We start from the raw sequence: 24,860 nt of genomic DNA on the forward strand, positions 1-24,860 counted from the left end.
CACTTTTGTGAACCACAAAGTAATGTGTGACACAGCCACTTCTGCATCATTTCTGAGCTTTGGAGTGGGGTAGCACTTTGGTGTGGTAAGGGTCAAGGATGCCTATTGTTCTTTCTACTTGGTAGTGTTTTCAGGAAATATCTCTTTGCAAATGTTAAAACAGCAGGTCCAGACTGGCTTCATCAGATTAGATTGTTATGTTAATCTAAAACAGCATAGCCTAGAAGAAAAGCCCTGATTAGGTACTATTATTTATCCATCATTTACATATTAAAAAATGAAATTTAATGAGAGACCACACTCCTAGGAAGTGATCTGAGTGTAAGATTCTAATCTGGGCAACTCCACAGCCCTCTTAACCATTACCCTTTACCACTTTACAAGATAGTTTTTCTCTTGATGGAAACTCTCAAGCCTTTAGGCTTATGGTACTGCTAAATCAAGACGCCTTTGTGGGAGAAGTTAAACGTAGAGATCCAGACATTGAGAGTTCTCTGAATGGAAGTACAAACTGAGACTTATTGAGGGGAAAAAGAGAAGTGCTCCTGAGTTGGTTGAGGGGAAGGGAAGAAAGAAAGGGAGAGGTGGGAGGGGGTTGGAGAGAGAATGAATCCTAAGAGGAGGAGGGGGAACATGTAGAATGTGTTGTATTTTATTACACCTCTTTTCCTCTTATGGAAACATCCTTATTTGAGGTTTACTTTTTTAAAATTTTACTTTTTATTTATTTTTTAAAGATTTTATTTATTTGAGAGAGAGAGCACACGGGGATGGGAGGAACATCTGGGAAGGAGAAGGAGGGAGGAAAGAATTTCAAGCAGAGTCTGCTGAGTGCAGAGCTGGACCTGGTGCTCAGTCTCAGGACCCTGAGGTCATGACCTGAGCCAAAACCCAGAGTCGGAGGCTTAACCAACTGAGCCACCCAGGCGCACTTCTCTTTTTTAAAGAAAGAATTATATAGAGAGTATCAAACATACTTCTCCACAGTATGGTGAATCCCCCACCCCTCCAGTGTCATCACTCAGCTTTTAGCAGTTGTCAGTATTGTTTTATGTATAACACTTTTTTTTATAAGGTATGAGCATTATACTCTTTAACACTCCCAACAACAAAAATAATAAAATCCATAATATGATCCAGTGCCCATTTCATGCTCAATTTCCCTGAATTGTCTCAAAAACAATTATTACTGGGGGTTGGATCTGTTATGATCCACACAAAGTCCACACATTGCATTTGGTTAATATATCTCTTAAACTTGTAACATTTTCTTCCTATTTATTTGCTGAGGAAAGAAACTTAATCCGTCCTCTTGTCACATTTTCACATTCTAGATTTGGGTGATGATGTCCTAATGTTTAACATATTTTTCTATCCCTTGTCCTTGCTGTAAACTGGTAGATCTAGAGGCTTGAATAGATTCAAGTTGAGTTTGTTTTGGCAAGAATATTTCATAGATGGTACTGTGTAGATCCTCTTGTCTTATGACAGGACGTTAAGATTGATTCAGAATCGGGTTCTTTTCACTTAATGGATTTAACAGTCATTAGTGATTGCTACCTGGATATATTAATTCCTTAGAGATTGCTTGCTAACCAAACAAGTATATCTGGTTGTCTTTATTTTGTGATTCCATCATTTTTTCTGCATTTGTATGGTTCTTCTGTAGGGAAAACTTTCATCATCAATTATTTGATTGCTTTGAAATATAAGAAATACTAGTGTAAAGACTTTTAATTCTTTAGAGAAGCTTTTTTTTAAAATTGAGTTATAACTTACATACAATAAAGTGCATAAATCTTAAATGTTGTACCTCTTAGTGAATTTTTACGTAAGTGTTCACCTGAGAAACACCATCCAGATTAAGTTACAGACTGTTAACCAACACCTCAGCCAACCTTCTCATAGAGGTAGTCTCTATTCCAAGATGCTAACCTCAGATCAGTAACTTCAGTATCACCTAGGAACTTGTTAGAAATACATGTTTTAAGACCCCATTTAGAAATATTGGCTTAGAAAGTGGGGTGGGGGTGGCGCAACAATCTTCTTTTAATAAACCCGCCCAGGTGATTCTGATGCACACCAGCATTGGTGAACCACTGCTCTGTCCTAATCCTTATTATCATCATTAGTCTGTTCTTGACCTTCCCTTTATATGAATGGATCAACTGAACGTTTTTTATGTTCCATTCTACTTCCCCAAGTGCAGTGGATTTTTCCCTGTGTCCCAGGGGTAAGAGGGTTTGCTGCCCCTTCCCTGGGAGTTTAAGGCTTTGCTGCATAAAATAGAAGGATGCATAGAAGCTAGTGGGGCTTTGTCCTTGTTCCAGCTTAGCGTCTTATCTCCTGCATGCTTGTGCCCTTGAGAGGAGGCTCTCTGGTGTAATTTTCCTTGAATAATAGGTTGAGGCCCATGGAAAAAAGCTTGCTATTCCAAGCTGACATTTTACTCCACATTTGGCTTTTAAGCATCCATGAAAATGTGAGGGTATTACTTACTCCTTATGATGGTCACTTCTTTCTTTTATGCTCTGCCAGAAGTGAAACTGTTAAAAAATGTCTTGTCTCTTCTTGGAGGTTCTTGGCCCCCTTTGGAATTTGGCTTACTTGGTTGTCTTCTGATGTTGGCTCTCCGATGGGCTCAAGAAAAGTTAGGATTTTGAAGACTATCTAGCTGTTCCAGGTTGTTAGGTAGTAGTGACATTCATTGCAACTTTCTGCATCCTAAGTGGAAGTGACATTCTGATCTTTCTATAAATGGAACCACAGTATATGTACTCTTAAATATCTGGATTGTTTTGTTTAAAGGATCTTGCTAGATTCATCGATATTGTTGCATGTAACCAGTAGCTCCTTTTTTAAATTACAATGTTGTATTCTATTAAGTCAAAATTACTAGTAAATTTATTTTTCTATGATACTCTTTCAGTACATCTAAATCTTAACAAAATGTTTCATTTTGGGCTATTTATTGAGTGTCTGCTATATATTGAACGAGCTTAGGGTTGCGTAATGTATACTGGTGTATCAAACTCAGCCTGTGCCATTCTTGAACTTTTATAGCCTAGCAATGATCCATCTGTGTTAATGTTACCCCTGTCACTTTTCTCCGTGACACTTGATTCTCTATAGCCCTGCTCTCGTTGCCTATTTAATTTAAGAACTTTGCTTGAGCAAGTCCTAAATAGACCAAAGTGCTAAAGGATTGCATACCGTGATTTTTCAATACCCAGTGTCTTATAAAATGTCTGGTTAATTGTTATGCATGTATACTATTTTAAAAGGCAGTGCAACTACTCAGGTGTTAGGGTTGGTCATTATTCAAGCAGCTTGGCACCTGTCATCTTTACTTAGCCCTTAGCACCTTAATGTCATTTGCATGCCCCACACAGTTATTTAAGTTTATCGGAACTAAATGGTAAAATTTGGAGAGAATTTTTGTGGTTTGGCCAGGGGAGCTTCTGGTTCCTCTTTATCTGCTAGTGTTCTCCTGTTCCTTAAATTAAAACTTCAGAAAGTAATATGCCTTGAATCTACATTTAATAACATTATTTAATGTTCCTAAGCCACAAATTAATTTAAAGCCTCACTTTCATGAGTTGCTTTGATTCCCATCTGCTGAGTAGTAAGTTGTAGCTGGAGGACAAAAAGTCAGCTTGATACAATAATGGGGCTTTCTATTGAGCTTGGTGTGCTCTTTTTAAAACCACAAACAATCTGCAAGGAATGAAGTACTGTTTTAAACCTTTACTTTTAGCTGAAGGTGTCATTTTTGTTTATTTGATTATTGTAATCAAGACTTTGAATCAGTTTATGCCACAGATGAAAGCTAGGAGAAACAGGGCAGAAGGGGATTTGGGGGAAGTGGTTGAGTAACACAAGGTTAAAAAAAAAAAATTAAATTAAGGTATATATATCTGAATGTGAAAGCACATATTAAGAAGTGACTGGTTATGGATATGCAGTCATCACCATTGCTGTTCAGTTAATTGCGCTGGGTCTCAGTAGTGAATTTATGCCTTTGTAAATCCCCAAAATGCAGGTAGTTCATACCTTCTAAAAAGCTATTTGAAAAACTAAAAAAAGAATGTGAGTGGGTGGTTCCTCAGATGATAAGGTAATGGATATGAAAGGAGTTTGAAAAGGTGAAAGCTTCTACTGTTGCTCTGCAAAACTTCTCATTTAATTATACCTAGGTTCCTTGCAGTCTTTATGCTTCCCTAACCTTAATTATCCAGTCCCTTCCTTCACTTTTGTACCTCTCAATAAGGCTTTCAGAATATTTCATTCCTGAGGTGCCTGGGTGGCTCAGTCAGTTAAGTTTCAGTCTCTTGATTTCGGCTAGGGTCATGATCTCTGGGTCCTGGGATCCTGCAGAGCCCCATGTCTGGCTCTGTGCTCAGCGGGGAGTCTGCTGGAGATTCTCTCCCTCTGCCTCTGCCCCTCTCCTGCACCCACATGCACTCTCTTTCTGTCTTTCTCTGTCTCACTCAAATAAATAAATAAATCTAAAAAAAAAAAAAAAAACACTCATTCCTTTGTCAGGAAGGCAGTCTGCATGGATCCTGGAATCAGGTAGACTTGAAACTGAATCCTTTTCAGTAGTTCATGATTTTTTGGACAAGTATTTTAGCTTTTCCAAATCTTGGTTTATCTATTTAAAATGGTAGGACATCTACAACCTTATAATGTTATGATGATTAAACAAGGATAGAGTGGTAAGCATGATACCCATCATGTAAATGCTCAATGAAGTTTGCTTTTTCTTTTCCCTTCCCATCCAATTGTGGATTCCTTTTAAAAGCATAAAACAAACAAACCAAAACCAAAAAAAACCCCAAAAAACTTTTATTTACTAGATTTATTTATGGGGGGGAGGGGCAGAGGGAACCAGAGAGTGAGAATCTCAAGCAAGCTGACTCCCTGCTGAGCACAAAGCCCAACATGGGCTGGATCCCAAGACACTGAGATCATGACCTGAGCTGAAATCAAGAGTTGGAAGCCTAACTGACTGAGCCACCCAGGTGTCCCTGATTTACTAGTTTTTTAAAAAGGAATTTATATGTAGTTTTGAAATGTGAAATACCAATACTGTAAATGTGCTCTACTTCAAAAATCATTTTACAGAAATTAAATCAGAAAATCTCAGGTATTTCCAAGCCCTGTGCTAGGTGTTATTCTTAGTTCAGCATTAAATTAAAGCTCACAGACAATATTGAAGTGTTTCAGAGATGATATCATTAGATTTTGTAGCCAGCATGTACTTTTTCAAATTGTTACAACTGCATTCTTTAATCACTTAACAGACTGCATATCAGGGAAAGTTCATCAGAGGTAGCATAGCTACTAAAATGAGGCAGACTCACAATGTTTGTTTTATTTCATTTCATAGTTACATAAGCAAATATAGGAGAAAGTTTCATGAATATTTAAAGATAATAGGTAGTCAATCAACTAATGAAGTGACAGTATTCATAATATAAGCAGATATGCAGGCTTTACAGTTGAGCCATCTGATTAGTTTATACTTAAGACCACAGCCCAAATGATTGATTTCATTTATTATAATCATTTGTGCATTTAGAAATAAATAAATACTCTTGATGGGAAATAGTGTATTCAGGTTCTAATAAATTTTTCTTGTTTTTGTTCTGAGTGGTGGCACCCCAAACACTTTGTAGCAATAGTGTGTCTTTCTTGTGGGCTTATTCTTGTGCCTCTAAATTATTAATACTTAAGATATTCTTGGGAGATAATATATATTACTCTCATTTACACAGTAAAATAGAGGAATAGAGAAGTGAGTCTACTTGTGATAGGGAAATGTTAAAGCCTTTCTGACTCATAGACTGACTCACCAGAGGACAGAATCTTTAATGTGTGTTATTCAGTGATTTGCAAAATGACCCTTATATCTAATATCGTTACCAGTTTCCTTATGGTTATCCTGAAAGTGTTTGTAGGTGTGGACGTATGTTTTGTGGTACAGACTATTATAAAAAAAATGGGATGGCCGTCATCTGGCATGGATACTCCTTCTGTCCTTTTTTTCTGGTCATGGCATATATTGCTGTTTGATCATGATAATTTATCAAAGAGTCTAGATTTTACTTTAGAATCTTTTTCAACATAATCCTCAGGGCAGCTGCTACCAGTTAATCACAGGCTTACAAAACAAAGTTATTTTTCAGTCTTGATTTAGTATTTATTAAATTAACTTGCACTAAGAGATTATGAATTTACTTAAAAGTTGAGGATCTTTCAAATTTGTGGTCCTGTGGGGCGCCTGGGTGGCTCAGTTGGTTAAGCGACTGCCTTCGGCTCAGGTCATGATCCTGGAGTCCCGGGATCGAGTCCCACATCGGGCTTCCTGCTCGGCGGGGAGTCTGCTTCTCCCTCTGACCCTCTTCCCTCTTGTGCTTTCTATCTCTCATTCTCTCTCTCTCTCAAATAAATAAATAAAATCTTTAAAAAAAAAAAAATTTGTGGTCCTGTGGCAGGCCCCAAAGTATATAACACTTAGTTTATGCTCTTAACAGGTTTACTTTCTAATAGGTCAAATAGACATGCCCACAGTTATAAGACAGACTCAGCTATATTATTGATGCGAAGGGAATAGAGAAAGATGAGAATCAGTTTTAACTGGAAAGGTTTGTGGATGTAGGGATTTTGAACTTTGAGCATGGGGCCTTCGAGGTGGTCTTTCCAATAGCAAAGGCATAGAAAGTAGAAAATACAGGATAGATTTTGGGGAATGACCAACAATCATCTTGGCTTGAATGTATAGTACTGCAAAGATAGTGTAGAACCAAATAGAGAAGTTTAATCTCTGTAGTGGATTTTGGTTTTTATTTTGTTGTTCCTGGCCATGCATAGTTTTTAATTGGTAGAAGGATATGATCAGATCTGTGCTATAAGAGTGTAACTGTTGACAGTTTGAATCAAAGTGAGATGGGAGTCTTAATAATGTAGGAAGCCTCTGTAGTAATACAGAAAGACATGATGAGGGTAAGAGCCAGAGTTACGGAATGGAAATAATGCATTTAGAATAGATTTTTAAAGATAAAATAGATAAGTAAAACATATTAAATTGAGGTTTAGGTCTGGAGAAACTGAAATGGTAATTTATGAAGATGTTCTATCTATTGAATAAAAAAATCTTTTGTTTTTTATTCAGACATCTTCTATTTTTGTGCCTTTTAAGTATGTTTTATGTAATATTAAACTTAGTTTTGAATAATTGTTTTGGTTAGATTAAATTGTTAAGTCTTGTTTTCATATTGAGGGGTGCCTGGCTGCCTCAGTTAGAAGAGCATGCAACTCTTGATCTTGGGGTTATGAGTTTGAGCACCCCATTGAGTGTAGAGATTACCTAAATAAATAAATAAATCTTAAAAAAGAGAATCTTGTTTTCATATTGAATAAATGGTTTTTATTTTTAAGACAGTTTTTTAGTTAAAACTTTTTAAATTGCAAAAATATGGGCATGTTTAAAATATTTAAATAGTAAAGATTTAAAGGTAAAAAGAAGTCTTCCCTTCACTTAATTCTCACTTCCCTAATGGTAACCACTATTAACAGTTTGTTGTGTTCAAATGTATGTGTGCACTCGTGTCTTTATGTGATTTCTATCATGCTACCTTTATAAAAGTGGGATCCAGTGTAGTTTCTCAAAGTAGCAAAAATAGTTGTGTTCATTTACATGTCCCAAATCTAGTCTTTCTCTATAGTAACAAGAAGCTTCTGTAATAATAAGAAGTGAAAGCATATAAACTTGAAATTATGCTTTGTAATCAGTGTTTTAAGCATTCTGTTTTACTTAGAAATGATCTAGTAAGTCAATGATTATTCATTAGTTAATTCAGTTTATTTTTTAAGTTACCTTTAAAGTTCTTGAAAATTATGAGTAAGCTGACACTATAAAACATAATTACTGTTGAAATAAAAAGCTTGTCAGAATAATCATTCAAATTATTTTTTTAAAGATTTTATTTATTTATTTGCCAGAGAGAGAGAGAGAGAGAGAGAGAGCGCGCGCACGCACAGTCAGGAGGAGTGGCAGGCAGAGGGAGAAGCAGGCTCCCCGCTGAGCAGGAAGCTGGATGCTGGGCTCATCCCAGGACCCTAGGATCATGACCTGAGCTGAAGGCACACGTTTAACCTACTGAGCCACCCAGGCGTCCCAAAATAATCATTCAATTTAAACACAGATTTACATTTTCATAATCTTAAACATTGTTGTATGAGTAAGAATGGTTTATTTGATCATCAAACGTATATGTGTTTCATTAAAGTTACTCTACTGGAATAAAAACAGATGCTTATGTTATATTTAACGCTGATAAAAAATCAGAAGACAGACTTGTTTCATTAAACTAGTTTTGTTTGCCAGATACTTAACCTTAATTATGTGAACTTGGTTCTTAAAACCTTTCTGAGTTAGTTTCTGTAAGAATAATTTTTAAAAGTATAACACATTTAAAATATTAGAAGATCAATTTTCTTATTTTCTGGGAATTTTGATAATCTGTATAAATGCATATTTATCTCTATAGGCTAATCAGAACAGAGCTGCTTTAAGAGACTTTATAATCTAATTTATTAATAACCTCCAGGGGTAGGAAAGTAATATGTACTTGAGATGAGAAATAAAAGACCTTTCTGAATTATAGATACATAGCCTTACAGACACTCAGAGAGTTTATCGTTTCCAATTCTACAATTTTAACTGTGGCTACAGAATTAACACAGAAATACAAAACCTGACCTGTCTAGATACCAAAGGGCTATTCTTCTTTCTGGTCCGTGTGAGATTCTTAACTGATTTGAATTCAGAATAGGTAAACAGAAGAGATAAATGAACAAATCACCAATGGATCAAATTCTCCTTTTTGTCTCACCCAACACAGAATAGGTCTCTATAAACCATCAGGGATTAGTAAATGGCAGTCCATGAAATCAAACTCTCAATCATTGTTACAAAGTAATTTTTTTTTCTGCCTGCATTCCTGGAGAATGACTTCTTTATCCATCCTTGATATTTTATTAACCTAGATATGTACTTAGATCTGTGGTTTAATTTTCCTTCTGTTCTATAGATTTTTTTTTTCTCCTTTATTTTTGGGACAGTTTCTCTTATGTCTACCTGCTTTTTCTCTTCTATTTGTTTAGTTTTTCTGTGTCAGGGATACTAATGATCTTTACATTCAATCTCTGTCCTACATCTTCTATCTCAGTGCTCTGATATCTTTTTTCCTCCTCAATACTCAGGTTATTTTAAGACTTTTCTCCTTGCCAATTAGTTTGATTTTTAGTCTTTGTTTCTTTACTTCCTAATTGATTTCCTTAGCTGATTTTAATTTACCTGTTTTGTTTTTTTATCTTTGAATTCTTGTTGTATTAAATGTTTGTTGTTATTAGGTTGTTCTTTGTTAGAAAGAACTCACTGGGAATTTCCTTATTTCCTTTTGTGTTTTCTTTCACTCTGGGTTCTTCCTTTGTTCTGCTTGCTATAGTCATTATTTGTTTCTCTCCTTCCTTCTACTCACTTGTTTATACAGTTGTGTGGCCATTTCTTTTTATCTTTCTAGGTAGAGACTTAACTAGCTAGATCAAGACTTGTATTTGCCCTGATAGAACATGGGTGAATTCCCATTGATTCCTTTTTCATCTTAGCTATGATTTTGTCTCCTCCTTTTACTGCACCCCCTCAATAGACCTTTTGAGCAGTTGTATGCTGTTCTCTGTCTGCTTCTCTGTGATCGAGGGGTATAAGGTGGTGTTGTGGGAAGAACTCTTCTGATGCTCCAAGCTCTCCTGTCTCCTTAGGTTTTGTTAAATGTCTACTAGCCTCACTCCATCCTGCTGAGGGTATAGTATAATTTTAGGGGCTTCAGACCCTTCCCTCAAGTCAGAATAGTGCCTTGGTAGTTGATAGGTTCTGGTCCCACTGTGCCTCAGCTGAGATTTCAGAGCTTCTATGCTGAAGGTGTTTTCCTGGACTTTTCTAAGGCATGCCAAACCAGTTTCTATCCAAACTGGAGGATGCTTATTAAAACCTTGAAGTTTTATCAACTCACCTATTTTCCCCATTACTGCTTTCAGGCAGTGTCATCAGGCTAGGAACCAGACCACATTGTACAGAATCTTTTTCTGTCCACTAGTTTTTAAAGTTTACAGGTTAAAGTTCAACAATTTTTGTTTGAAGCTGGTGACGTTTTGGCTAAAAATTGTATACACACACATGAATATATAATCTTTCTCTTTTATTAGTTACTGGGGATAGGAAGTTCTGAAATTCTGCTTCACCCCACCATCTTTACTTGAATGTCTGTATGATTTCCTAAATATTTACTTTTGACATAATAGCATATACATACTCTAGAAACTCTCAATTTTTAAAGTATAGGGATGGCTTACTAAAAAAACGAAACCAACAAATTACAGTGTTGTAAGAAAATGATTTTAAAAACCATCGGTGACCCTAAGGCATATATTTTTCTTTTATTCACATTTTGTACTTGTGTCTGCTTTTGTAGAATTTTTATGTAATCGCAGCGAGCATATAGTGAGCAGTAAGCATATAGCATATTATATTTCTGTTAATGTTAGGATAAACATTTTAATATTTCTATCTCATCTTTGTAATCTCATCATGTGACCATGACATAATGTCCTACCTTATTAAACAGTTAAATAAAGAACACTAGCTGTTTCTAGTTTTATGTTCTTGTCTGTGCATTGAACCCTTTTGTGTTTGTTGTTTTGTGTTACCTTTAAAATAAATTTGGAAGGTTGAGATTAGTGGACTAATCAACTTTATTAAAACCATTATACCTTTCACCATGACACCTACTGTAGTATCTATTTATTTTACCAGTTGGAAATTTTTTTGAGATAGTTGCTTAAAATGATACCTGATATCTCCACTGTTAATGTCACAGAATTTTTTTGGCATTACTGTATTTTTTTTCCTACATCCTACCATGATTTTAGTAATGAATTTTAAAAATGTATTCCAGTTTTTATAAGATCACATATGCTTTAAAAAATAACAAATCACATTTTCTTTTTTAAAGGAGATAATACTATCCAAAGTGAAAAAAATAATTCGGATTGGAAATTGAAAGATGTGTTTTTTATAGAAGTGTTTCTTTTTTTTTAAGATTTTATTTGTTTATTTATTTATTTATTTATTTTTTAAAGATTTTATTTATTTATTCATGAGAGACAGAGAGAGAGAGAAGCAGAGGGAGAAGCAGGCTCCCCTCAGGGAGCCCGATGTGGGACTCGATCCCAGGACCCTGGGACCATGACCTGAGCCGAAGGCAGATGCTTAACTATCTGAGCCACCCAGGCGCCCTTATTTGTTTATTTGACAGAGAGAGACACAGCGAGAGAGGGAACACAAGCAGAGGGAGTGGGAGAGGGAGAAGCAAACTTCCCGCAGAGCAGGGAGCCCGATGCGGAGCTCGATCCCAGGACCCCGGGATCATGACCTGAGCCGAAGGCAGACGCTTAACGACTGAGCCACCCAGGCGCCCCCGAAGTGTTTCTTTTTTTAAAAATACAGTCAACATAGAACACTACATCAAAAACTAATGATGTACTGTATGGTGACTAACATAATAAAAAAAATACTGTCAAAATTGGCGGTCTAGTTTCATTAATTCTGGATTTTGCTATCATGCATAGCTTAAGTTTATAAAAGTATTTATAAAAATGTTCTTTAGTTTCTCCTAACATTAATTTATTAATTACTGCATTCAATATTTATTAAGAGTTTTGTAGGAATCATAAGTAGGTTTTGGGCTTTGCTGCATTTCATTGTCTATGAATATACTTATTATGTAATAACCCATGTAATTTTGCTTATTTAGGAACATTTAATCTACTTTTTTGTCTCCTCAGATTCTGTCAAATTTTAAGAACAAATGCATTTTATAGCTCATGGAAGAAAAAACACAAATCAAGACATTTTTGGGTTCCAAATTGCCAAAGTATGGAGCAAAATCTGTGAGAAGTACACTGCAGCCAATGCCAAATGGGACACCTGTTAATTTATTGGGAACTTCCAAGAGTAGCAACGTCAAAAGTTACATCAAAAATAATGGCTCTGATTGTCCATCATCCCATTCATTTAATTGGAGAACAGCAACTAAATACCAGCTCAGTGCACAGAGTGTTGAAGAGCGTAACAGTACTCAAATTTCACACGATAAAGTAATTGATCCTGAAAAGCATGCACCTACTCAAGGAATGTTTGATAAAAATGGGATAAAGGGAGGCTTGAAAAGTATTTCTTTACTCACATCAAAGTTAGCAAAGCCATCCACTATGTTTGTGTCATCTACAGAGGAGTTAAACCAAAAGTCTTTGTCTGGACCATCTAGTTTGGGTAAATTCACCAAAGGCACATTATTAGGAAGGACTTCATATTCTTCAGTCAGTGCTCCAAAATCACAGTTGAATGGATTGTATGGGAACCGTTCAGCTGGTAGCATACAAAGGCCTAGAGCAAACTCCTGTGCCACCAGAAGCAGTTCTGGAGAAGGCTTAGCACAGTCCCTAGACAATATTAAATCTCTTACTTGTGAAAAAATGGTAAGGTCACAAAGTTTTTCACATTCCATTCAGAATTCATTCCTTCCACCTTCATCTATAACCAGATCACATTCCTTCAATAGAGCTGCAGATCTTACAAAGCCTTATCAGAACCAACAGCTACCCATTAGAGTGCCTCTGAGGTCAAGTATGCTAGCAAGAAATTCCCGACAGTCAGAAGTACTCAATGGAAATGATCACTTAGGGTTTGGATTTAATAGGCCTTATGCTGCTGGTGGAAAAAAGTTGGCTTTACCAAATGGCCCAGGTGTAACTTCCACTTTGGGTTATAGGATGGTTCATCCCTCTCTACTGAAATCTAGCCGACCTCCATTTTCTGGCACTATCACAGTTGATGGTAATAAAAATTCACCTGCTGATTCATGTGTAGAAGAAGATGCTGAACTTACGGCTGAGGACAGAGCTACTAATAAGGACCAAGAACTAATTGAAAATGATAGTTATAGAACAGAAAATGACCAGACCATGAAGCATAATGCTAAAATTAGATACCTGAGTGATGATGTGGATGATATTTCCTTGTCGTCTTTGTCATCTTCTGATAAGAATGATTTAAGTGAAGACTTTAGTGATGATTTTATAGATATAGAAGACTCCAACAGAACTAGAATAACTCCAGAGGAAATTTCTCTCAAAGAAGAAAAGCATGAAAATGCACCATCGAAGGATGTATTTGATTCCCCCAAGGAAAATGAAAAAAGTAAAACTGACGAGTGGATAGATATAAGTGTCTCTGGTAAATATTAATATTCTTAAGTTTGTTTGCTTTTTCTTAGATAATATAATTGAACTTACATTTAGGATTACCTTTTGATTAATTCCAAGATACTGTCAATTTTGTGGAGGGATGGATCTAGATAAAATTGGGGTAGGGCAACTTTTATCTTCCTGTGACTTTTGCTCCCGGTCTTATTTTTCACTATTTAAAACAACAATAAAAATATTCTTCCCTAATGTATCTTAACTTTGTTCTTCTTTGACTCTCATGTACAGGCCTATTCCTACTGCTTCAGAATTTTTTCTTTTCCCCCACTTCCCTAAACAGTGGCATGCCATTTTAGACCATCTCTTCCCTTATGGTAATAGATGCTGTTTGTTTAGAGTAAAGCTGTGCCAAAGGGTGAATTAGCTAATAATAACATAGGTTATGTCCAACCTAATGAATGTTTTTATCCTAGGAAATTTTCATTTTTTTTAAAGGAGAACTTAGATTTCTTATAGTTATACCTTCAGGGGAACTTTATTTTTTTAACTGAGGAAAGTGAGATTAGTACCTATTAAACATTTCCTCTTATACTTGGTCATCCTGGTACTAAAAGTCTGGAGAAAATATATCTTTGTGCCCATATAGCCTGAAAAAGAGCAAACTGAAGGGATTGGGTGTAGGCATGTGATCTCGTCAAGGGTCTAGGCCATGAGATGTGCATAAACCCTTGACTGTCTGAGGGTCTTCTAGTTAGAAGTAAATACCAGAACAAGTGTTTCTTTTATAAGGAGGCAACTGCAAGGTTAAATGATATATACAGAGTAAGGAGTCTCATGGCCAGTGTATAAAAGTAAATATCTTAGGAAATATTAAAAGACTATGAAGCTTTATAATTTTAGAAGTGTTGCAGAAGTGAAAGATGGCTCCATGAATTTTCTTTCACATAATGTATTGGGAAACATTTCAGTAGGTTATTTAAGATTTTATCTCTGGATCTTTTTTATTATTTAGGATTTAGAAAATGCTATAGTTACTAATACTTTTTTGCCATTTTTTTGCTATAATATGTTAAATTATTAGAGTTTATAATTTATTTTTGAGAAATGTATTTTTGTGAATTAATAACCTTTTTTTTCTTTTTCTTCTTAAAAAATCACTTGAAGACAGGAGTGAATGTACAAAACATACTTCTGGAAATAACTTGATTTCACCAGATACAGATTACAGAGCTGGTTCTTCATTTGAGCTCTCTCCATCTGATAGCTCTGATGGAACATACATGTGGGATGAAGAGGGTTTGGAGCCCATTGGAAATGTCCATCCAGTTGGGAGCTATGAGTCTTCAGAAATGAATAGCATAGTACGTATGAATTTATATATTCTTTTGCAACATTTTGTTTACCTTACTATGGAAAGACTTGTGATACTGCTTGGATTTTAAGTTTATAAATAGCTCTCCTAGTTTAAGAAAAGGAAATTCATATCTGTTACGAGCCTACAAAACATCTGACCTTAATACATAATAAAGCATATATTTGTGTCACATGACACGAGTTAAATACACTGTCATACATTATATACACACATGTATATATAAATAGATATACTGTATTCAGGTTAAGCTAAGCTAGTGGTTCTCAAATTTGGGGAGGAAGGCCACGTCTGGATCTAATTTTGGTTGTCATATTGAGGGGCGCTACTGACAGCGGGAAGATGCCAGGGATGCTGCTTAATGCCCTACAGTGGTATCCACAGCAAAGGATTATCCAGCCCAAGATGTCAGTAGTGCCACTATTGAGAAATCCTGGGCTAGGCTATGCTGAGGTAACATTTAAGTGCTAACTCAGTGGCTTAACACAATGAAAGCTTATTTTTTACTCTTCCGAAGTCTACTGTAGGTCTGGAAAACTATATAGGGCAACTTCAGTGTTCTCAGCTGCGTTCATCTTCACCATCTTCACCATCACCAAAACTAGGTGGCTTCACCATTGCCTTTTGAGGCCCCATCAAAAGGTCACTGTTGTAGAGGAAGAATGCTGCTAGGTCTCACATGTTGCAATTACTTGCCGTGGCCTGCAGATGGCACGTGGTACTTTTACTCACAACCTATTGACCCTATTAAGTACTAACTGGGCAAGAAGTGTAAATTTTCCTGTGTGCCTGGAGGGCAAGGGAACCAGATATGGGTCAGCACTAGAAGACCTACCATACATTATTATGTGCATATTTTAAGAGACATTGCAAGTAATGTGGTTAATATGCCACATGAGTAAAGTGTAGTTGGGGTGTTTAAAGTGACTCATTGTAATTACTCAGTATATAAAATACGATTTTCCAGTAGTTGTATGGGAAAACTGGTAGTCTTCGTGGATATACTAAATTCCAAGTGGATTTTTGGCAATGTAATTTTCTGTGCTCTCATAAACCTGTGCCTTGGAAAAAATAAACATTACCAGGGAATTGTTAAATTGCACAGACATAGAGAGGACACATATTTAATTTAGAGAGAGTATCTCTATCTCATTAGATAAAGGAAGTTTAAAAAAGTTGGTAGTTTTAGGGCCTTATGTGCTTGCTTACCAGGACTTTTTAAACCAAGTATGATCAAAGTGGGAGTGAATATTGTGTCCAGCAGATGGCAGCAATAATCCACTTAGTACCTGACATTTTTCAGAGGTTCCCACTATTTTCAGTTCACTGTTCCTATAACTTAATGATGCCTCTAAAAGAGTTCAGAATGCACCTCGAGGGGCACCTGGGTGGTTCAGTCGTTAAGCGTCTGCCTTTGGCTCAGGTCATGATCCCAGAGCCCTGGGATCGAGCCCGCGTCGGGCTCCCTGCTCGGCGGGAAGCCTGCTTCTCCCTCTCCCACTCCCCCTGCTTGTGTTCCTGCTCTCTCTCTCTGTCAAATAAATAAATAAAATCTTTAAAAAAAAAAAGAATGCACCTCGATTGACCATTAGTCTTTAAGATTTCAGAGCTTCTGATTTAAGAGGAAAACAGTCTGAGAAAGGATGGAGAATTGATGGTAGATGTTCAAAAAAGTGTTAAGATCTCCTACTGGGATGGTGGACTTAACATTTTTGTTCTGAAATTCTATCAGTTTTTGCTTTTTATATTTTGAGTGTATTTTGTTAGGTGTGTACCTGTTTAGAATTGTTTTCTTGGTGAAATTGGACTTAAAGTCATAATTTAGTGATCTCTATTCCTCATGCTTTCTGTCTTAAGGCCCTTTTTTCAGGTATTAGTATATTTTATCATTTTTATTTATATATGTTCCATGCTTTTACCATCAACCTTTTGATACATAGCAAAAAGGTTACAATTTTTTTAAATTACAATTTCTCTTTTTCTTTTAACCTGTGAATTTAGTCCTTTGATGTTTGCATTTATTGATATACTTGGACTTCATTCTGCCATCTTACTATTTTTAATTGTCTCACTTTTTCTCCTTTTTTTTTTGCCTAGAATAGTTTAAATGAATATTTAAAACTTAATCCAAAAAGAACTTTAACATATTCTCATTTTTCTTGGTCTCCCTGTCCCTCTCACCAAAGCCCATGTCCCCACCCCCTTCACCCCTAGTTCCCCAGCCACCATCATGGTTGTTCTCTACAACAGTGCTCCTTCCGGTCCAGGTCAAGATAAGGAGCTTTCATTAGAATGTGAGTCAACTGTGTCACTACTAACACAGTTTAGTTCAACCCACTATTTAGTTTAGTTGATATTGTTTTCATAGTAAAACTTTCTCTTTGAAAAAAGCAATGCGTTGATATGCATTTTGGTGGAAGCTCCTCATCTTTGTCATGGACCCTAACAAACAGTTTGTAGACTACTTTGCATAGTGCTTATCTAGAATCTAGGTGATTTTTTTTTAAATATGAAGAGTGTTTTGTTGAGGTGTAATTTACATTAAATAAAACGCACAAATATTTTTCATACAGCACAGAGAATTTTGAATATTTTTATATAATTGTTTAAGTTATCCACATTGTGATAGAGGATATTTCTATCACCCCAGAATGTTTCCTGTGCTTTTCAGTCATTCAACCCCTACCCCGAAGGCACACCCTGTTTTGATTTATATCACTGTAGATTAGTTTTGCCTATATTTCATATAAGTAGAATTATAAACATGCCTATTTTATATCTGGCTTCTTTGAGTCAATATTTTGTACTTTTTATAGTTTGTTTCTTATTATATGATACTCCTTTGTGTGAAGGTAGTACAACTTACTTTATCCTGCTTATTGATAGACATTCAGGTTGTTTCCAGTTTTTGGCAACTGCTACTGTTGGGAAGATTTTGCTACATGTTTTTGGGTAAACATTTATGCATTTCTGTTGGTAAAATGTGTAGGAGGCGCACCACTGGATTATTGGGTATTTATGTATATAGCTTCAGATGCTATTAGTTTTCCAAAGTGGTTGTACCAGTGTACAGTACCACTGGTAGTAAATGAGCATTCTAGAAATTCCACTTTCTTTTGGTGTTGTCTGTCTTTTTTCATTTTTGCTATTCTGGTGGGGGTATAGTATTGCACTGAGATTTTTGTCTTGCGTTTTGTGATAACTGCTTGTTGAGCACCTTCACCTATGTTTATTCACCCTAAGATATCCTCTTTTGTGACATGTCTTATATTGAGCTGTATTTTTTCTTTTTGGTTTGTAAAAACCCCTTCGTATATTTTGGATATAAATTTTTTTACATACATATATACAAACACATTTATATACATGTATGTGTATATATTTCATACATATGGGTTGCTTTTAAAATCTCTTAATAGTGTCTTTTGTTGAGTAGAAATTAACAATTTCAATATAGTGTAGTTTACATTTTTTCCTTTGTTGTTAGCTCTGTTTTGAACTGCAAAATTTTCGTTTACCCCAAAGTCTTAAAGATATGTTCCAGTGTTTTCTTCTAAAAGGTTTGTTTTTTAGCCTTTTACATTTAGATCTATGAGACATCTGGAAATTATTTTTGTGCATGTTATGAGGTAGAGGTCAAGATTAATTTTTTTTCTTTTTTTGAAAAGTTTTTGTTCCCTACTCTACTGCAGATTTATCTTTGTTTTAATCAGTGATTGTATCAATATATTTCTTGAGTCTCTTTTAGTTCATTGGTCTCTTCTTTTATCCTTGGGTCAGTGCTATACTGTTTTTATTTCTGTAGCTTTAAGTATTGACATCTGGTAATGTAAGTCTTACAGCTTTTTCTTTTCCAAGGTTTCCCTAGCTCACCTTTTGCAATCTCTTTAATTATTAGAATGAACACGTCAATTTCTACAAAGAACTTTCAGGGATTTTGAATGGGATTACATTAACTTTGTAAATCAGCTTGGGAAGAATTGACACGTTTACTATAGTGAATCTTCCATTCATGAATATGGTGTGTTCTTCCATTTACTTGGGACTTCAGAAATATTTCTTGCTAATGTTTTCTATAAAAATTTATACATATTTGCTTTATTTTTAGGTATTTGATTTCATCAGTATAAATGGTACCACTTTAAATTTTTATTTTCTTCTTTTTTGTTGTACGTACAAATATATTTGATTTTTGTATTTTGAGTTGTTTTTCCAGTGACCTTGGGGAATTCACTTATTAGTTTTAATAATTGCCTGGAATTTCTACATATATTGTGACATCATACTGTTTGCAAAGTCTCCATCTTCCCATCCTCCCTTTTATTGGATGTGTTAGGACCTCCAACATAATGTTGAATTGAAATGGTGATAGAATTTCAGCAAGGTTTTAATAGTCCACCATTAAAATTTCTGTGTGGTGGGGGTGGTTATAGATATCTTTCATCAGATTAAGCAAGTTCCCTTTTGTTTCATTTGATTTTTTTTTTGTGAGTAGATGTTAATTTTTCTCTACATTTATTAAAATCATCAAAATTTTTTTTCCTGTTATATGTTATCTGTTAGTGTGGTAGATTACATTTCTTAATTTTCAAATGTTAAACCACCTTCTATTCCTTCTATTCCTGGAATAAATTCACTTGGTTGTGATGTATTATTCTTTTAAATGTTGTTGGGCTTGATATCCTAATAGTTTATTTAGATTTGTTGCATTTATGTTCATGAGCAGGATGGCTCTATCTTTTCTTTTCACATTTGGTATCAGGGTTGTGCTGGCTTCATAAATGAGTTGAGAAGTATTCCCTGTTTTTTTGCCCTTTCAAGGAATTTATGGACGGTTGATATTCCCCTTTCTTAAATATCTACAAATTCACCAAATAAAACTTTAGAACCTGGAGTTTCCTTTGTGAGAGGTTTTTAATAACATATAATGTTTTAAGTAGATATGCCCATTAAGATATATAGGTATAGTTTTTTGTGTGTTGCTTTTTGAGAATTTGTCCATTTCATCTAAGTTGTCATTTCTTGGTGAAAGTTATTCAGGGAGCTCCTGGATGGCTCAGTGGGTTAAGTGTCTGACTCTTGATTTCAGCTCAGGTTATGATTTCAAGGTCGTAAGATCCAGCCCAGTGCTGGGTGTTGCACTGGGTGTGGAGTATGCTTAAGATTCTCTCTCTCCCTCTCCCTCTGCCTCCCCCCACCCCACCCCACTCATGTGCATGCTGTCTCTCTAAAAAAAAAAAAAAAGTTACTCAGGATTACCTTATCTTTTTTTTAAGATTTTATTTATTTGAGAGAGAGAGACAGAGGTAGTGATAGAGAGCATGCGCAGGGAGGAGAGGGAGAAGCAGGCTCTCTGCTGAGCAGGGAGCCTAATGTGGGGCTTGATCCCAGAATCCCAGGATCATGACCTGAGCTGAAGGCAGACGCCTAACCAACTGAGCCACCCAGGCACCCCCAGATTCTCTTATATTTTAACATCTTTATGGTATTGTAGTGATGTCTACTGAGCTCTTGCTATAGTCCTGGCATTAAGTATCTTATGTGTATGACCTTATTTAATCTTTATAGCAACCCCATGAGATAGAGATGATACTCAAAATACTCAACACCAGTATCACCATGGCTATTACACTATTCAGGCATGTACTTCCTAATACCAGCCCAAGAGGTAGGTGCTGTTATTATCTCCATCTTATTAAAAAATGGAATAAACATAGAATCCAAGGATACATAGCTAGTACATGATAGAATGGGATTTTTTAATTTAGCTTATTCCAGAGCCCTGGTTCTTAATCACTGTGCTATATTGCCTCTCAATATACAGTGACTTGAGCCGAAGGTAGCATTTAACCGACTGAACCACCCACGTGCCCTTAATGTCATTAAATTTAGTAATTTTTTTCTTTATGGTTTTTAGTCATGATCTCACGGTCCTGGGATTGAGTCCCACATCAGGCTCCCTGCTCAGCGGGGATCCTACTTCTCCCTCTCCTTCTGCCCCTTCCCCTGCTCATGATCTCTCTCTCTCTCAAAGAAATAAATAAAATCTTAAAAAAGTTAATTATATCAAAATTTAAAACTAGACATAGATAATAAAAAACGAAGTTAAAAGCTACTGGCTAAGAAATTATTTGTGACACATTTAATAAGAATTAGAAGTCAGACCACATGATAAATTTTCCTTATCAATAAGAAAAAGGCAAAATAATACAACAGATAGAAGATAATAAAATAGTAAATAGCTAATGTGTACTGAGACATACAATTTCATACTCACCAGACTGGCTAAAATTTTAGTCAGATAATAGCAAGTGCAGTGAATATGACGAACAATAGAAATCTTTCTTCACTGCTGGGAAGGATAAATTGCTAAATCATTTTTGGAAGGCATTTGGCAAAATCTAGTATAGTTGAAGATCCAAATATGCACTGATCCAGTAATGTTACTCTTAGGTTTATATCCTAAAGAAACCCTAATATATATGATCAGAGACATGAATAAGAATCTTTGTTTGCTGTACTGTCTTCTTCTTCTTAGGGATAACTTAAATGTCCATTAGCAGGGAAACAAATTAACATATTTAAGTGGTATTATAACAGTATATTATATATATTATACAGCAGTAAAAATGAATGAACTTACACTTATAGTACACATGTACCACAAAAATGTAAAGAAGTTGCAGAACATTATGTATCACTTATATAAGCTGTAAAAACACATATAAAACAATATTATTTACTGTTCACAAGTACATAAATGTATTAAAGGGAAAGAAAGCCATTCCTCCAAGAGCCCTGGTTCCTTTTAATGGAAAATGCTGTTTTTGAAGCCGAATTCTGGGAACTAGAATTCGGCTTCTGTTGTTGAAAAGTTGCTGCTCCCAGGCATCTTCAGTGGACAGAACTAGGGAATATAAGTGTGTGTGTTTATTTATATACATACACATTTACATCAATATTTGTTTCTGCTTTAGCTGTATATATTGAAAACCATGAGTTCATACTAATACCTCCAGTTCCAATCCAATGCCACAGGATTCATTCAAGTTTTCTTTCTATATTTGTAACCTCCCTTCTCTGATGGTGATAAACCTGGCTTCTGTTATCCTTAAAATACTTACTTATTTGATCTATTTCCCTCTTATGTAACTGATTTCTGTTCTTTGCCACCACTTCCTCTTTCCCATTTATGTCTTTCTCATCCTGCTTGGGCTCTGAAACCCCTACAGTGGGTCACACACCATGCATGGATAATGTTTCTACCCTGTTTGGGCTCTGATGTACCATATCAAGCCATCCCCCACATATATTCTGCTTAAGTTCTCATATCTCATACCAGGCCAACCTCCTGCCTCAAATGTTCCCTCTTCACTCTCATCATTACCCTAATGTGCCTTAAGCCCTGATGTACTAGGCCCACCTGGGCATGGATGCTCTTTTCACATTACTTGGGTTCTAATTTCCCATGTTCACTGTCCCTCTGTATGTATGCCTTCCTTAGCTTGCTCAGTCTCTGACTACTCATGCCTCACTCCTCCACTCCCAATCCTACCTGCCAGTTTGAAAGAATATTTATGAAGATGCTCTTGGACATGTCAATCTTAATAATATAGGTACAAGATAAACGTTCCCAGACCTGTACATGTATCTGTTTTATTATCAAAGCAAATGATAAAAAATTCATAAAAATCATGAAAAATGGTTCTATATGTAGTAAATTTTATAGAATCTGTATTATTTTATGTGACTAATATGAAAATTTGGGTCTGGAAGTATCCAGACAGCTAAAAGTTTCATTTTTTCAAATAGTTAAATTCTAAGTTTGACGTGAACTGCTCTGATTTTTAGAAAATGTGAATTCGATTATTATAATGGTCAGTGAAATTAATTATAACCAATGAGGAAAGTGAACGGTGTCTTGTGTTGGAAGGATTCATGAGAATCTGGGATTGTCTCAACCATAAAGATTTAAGAGGCATCTATTGCAAAACTGCTTTTCAAAGGGGAAAAAGTAGTATTTATTTGGAAAAAATATAGCACATATAATACTATCTTTGTTGTGTGTTTGTAGCAATAAAGAACTACATAATTGTTGTTCTTAGAAAAATCTCATTAAGGTTGCTGGGCATTCTGATTTTTATTGTTTTTGTAATCAGATTCAGACTTTAATTAAAAACACATTTATAAATCTATAGGTATATTAGTTTTTTCTTATTGCTGTGACAAATTACCAAAAATCTTAGTAGCTTGAAACAACACAAACTTATCTTACTGTTTTAGGACCCAGGCCCTCACTGGACTAAAAAAAAAGGTGGGCAAGGCTTCCCTTTTGAAAGCTCTAGAGGGTAATCTCTTTCCTTGTGTTTCTAGCTTCGAGGCTGCCACATTGCTTTGCTCATAGCCCCTTCCATCTGCAGAGCCAACAATGGCAGGTTGAGTCTCACCTCATGTTACTATGACCTTGTCTCCCTCTTCTATTTAAGGACCCTTGTGATTACATTGGGCCCAACTGGATAATCCAGTATACTGTCCTATTTTGAGGTCTCCTCATTAGCAATCTTAATTCATTTGTAACCTTAATTCTTCTTTGCCATGTAACCTAACATATTCACAGGTTCCAGGGATTAAAATATGGACATCTTTGAGGTGGCCGTTATTCTTCTGCCTAGCCTTAGAGTTTTTTTTAAATAATACGATTATTAATTTAAAGAAATTATTCTTTTGAAGTTGGCAAATTCAGCTCTAGAACTAAAAATAAAATAGTAAATTTTAAGCACAGTTTAGCCAAACTCATTTTTTTCAATTTAAGTTATTCTAAACTGATGACATAGTTATTGAAGTGGTCTTCACTAAGGTTTGTCATCACTGTAGCTAATCATAGGATTTATTATTTGGAGATATTTGAATATTTTTATTTGTAATATTTGATATCTTCCAATAACTGGAAATAACTTACAGCAGCTTGTGTGTGTGTGTGTTTGTATTTTCTGAAAATTGGTATGGAATTTAAAGATGACTGATTTCTAAGAAAGGCAACTAAGGGGATGATGGAATCATTGGTCTGTTAAAATTTAGGTATTTTTGATTCAATTTGTAGGAAAAATTATTTATAAACACTGACTTGAAAACGGTGTCCAGTACTGTACAGAATGTGTAACACTAATTAACAGTGTTGATTACAAAGTATAATATACTTTATTTGCTAACAGTGCACATGATAAATGTATCTGTTTGATATTATTGATTGCCTTACATCAACAGCTGCCTAAAATAACTACAGATATAGATTCCTTCTGACAGAGGTAAAAGCATTTTTTGTTGTTTATTTGTTCATTTTTGTCTTGTTCCTATGGACTATTTTCACTCCTTTGATTATTTTAATTGTCCTATGTTTCTGTTGTGTTTCTGTTGAGATGTATCTGTTCAGCATGCTAGGTGTGCTGCACTATGACCTATGATTTTAAATAAAAGGAGGATGGGATTACTTTATAACTCCCAGCTTTTGTTTTCTTGGACATTGGACCAGTATATACTCTGGCAATTTATACATTTACTCTGAATTTTCATTTTAGATCTGTTGGTCATACCTATCACAATGGAGATTGTATCCTACCCTTTCCCACCCTTTGTTATTCAGTTTTATGAGATTTTGCATTTGTTTCCATTCATCCACTTGGCAGTGCTATGTTGAGTCTTTTGTATACAGAAAAATTAGATGCTATAGAATTGAGGACATAGAGATCATTTACTCTTATCCACTAATTTTATAGAGAAGGATACTGAAGCCTAGAAAAGTTAAGTCACACAATCACTTAAGAGACACAGAGGAATTAGAAGTTGGAATAAACCAGCTCCCAGTTTATTGTCTCTACTGTATGATGTGGCACCATAAATTTATACTGGGTTTCTTCTTTAAGGTAAAGAAGGTGCTATTCACTGTTGTATTCTGTTTTCTCTTTGTTATTAAATGTCTGTCTGCCTTTTGGAAAATTGTTCCTTTTCAGTCTTACTGGAGAGTATCTTTTTTTATTTTTAATTTTCTTTACTTATTTGACAGAGAGAGAGCATGCACAAGCAGGGGGAGTGGCAGGCAGAGGGAGAAGCAGGCTCCCTGCTAAGCAAGGAGCCTGATGCAGGACTCAATCCCAGGACCCTG

General features: G+C 35.5%; 1 protein-coding gene across 7 annotated transcripts in view; it reads left to right on the top strand.

Annotated features, from left to right (window-relative positions):
- Positions 1 to 24,860, top strand: part of CCSER2 (coiled-coil serine rich protein 2) — a 191,114-nt gene that overhangs the window by 31,678 nt on the left and 134,576 nt on the right. For 4 of the 7 annotated variants that reach the window (XM_027590125.2, XM_027590140.1, XM_027590149.1 and 1 more), the window contains exons 1-2: positions 11,950 to 13,360; positions 14,494 to 14,690. In XM_027590125.2, the coding sequence (XP_027445926.1) occupies positions 11,950 to 13,360; positions 14,494 to 14,690 (1,608 nt within the window). Of the gene's footprint in view, positions 1 to 11,910; positions 13,361 to 14,493; positions 14,772 to 24,860 lie in introns of those variants that run through there. The other 3 variants (XM_027590133.2, XM_027590117.1, XM_027590166.1) reach the window with 2 other exon arrangements.

Source organism: Zalophus californianus, chromosome 15, assembly GCF_009762305.2.
Source record: "Zalophus californianus isolate mZalCal1 chromosome 15, mZalCal1.pri.v2, whole genome shotgun sequence".
NCBI classification, from domain to species: Eukaryota; Metazoa; Chordata; class Mammalia; order Carnivora; family Otariidae; genus Zalophus; species Zalophus californianus.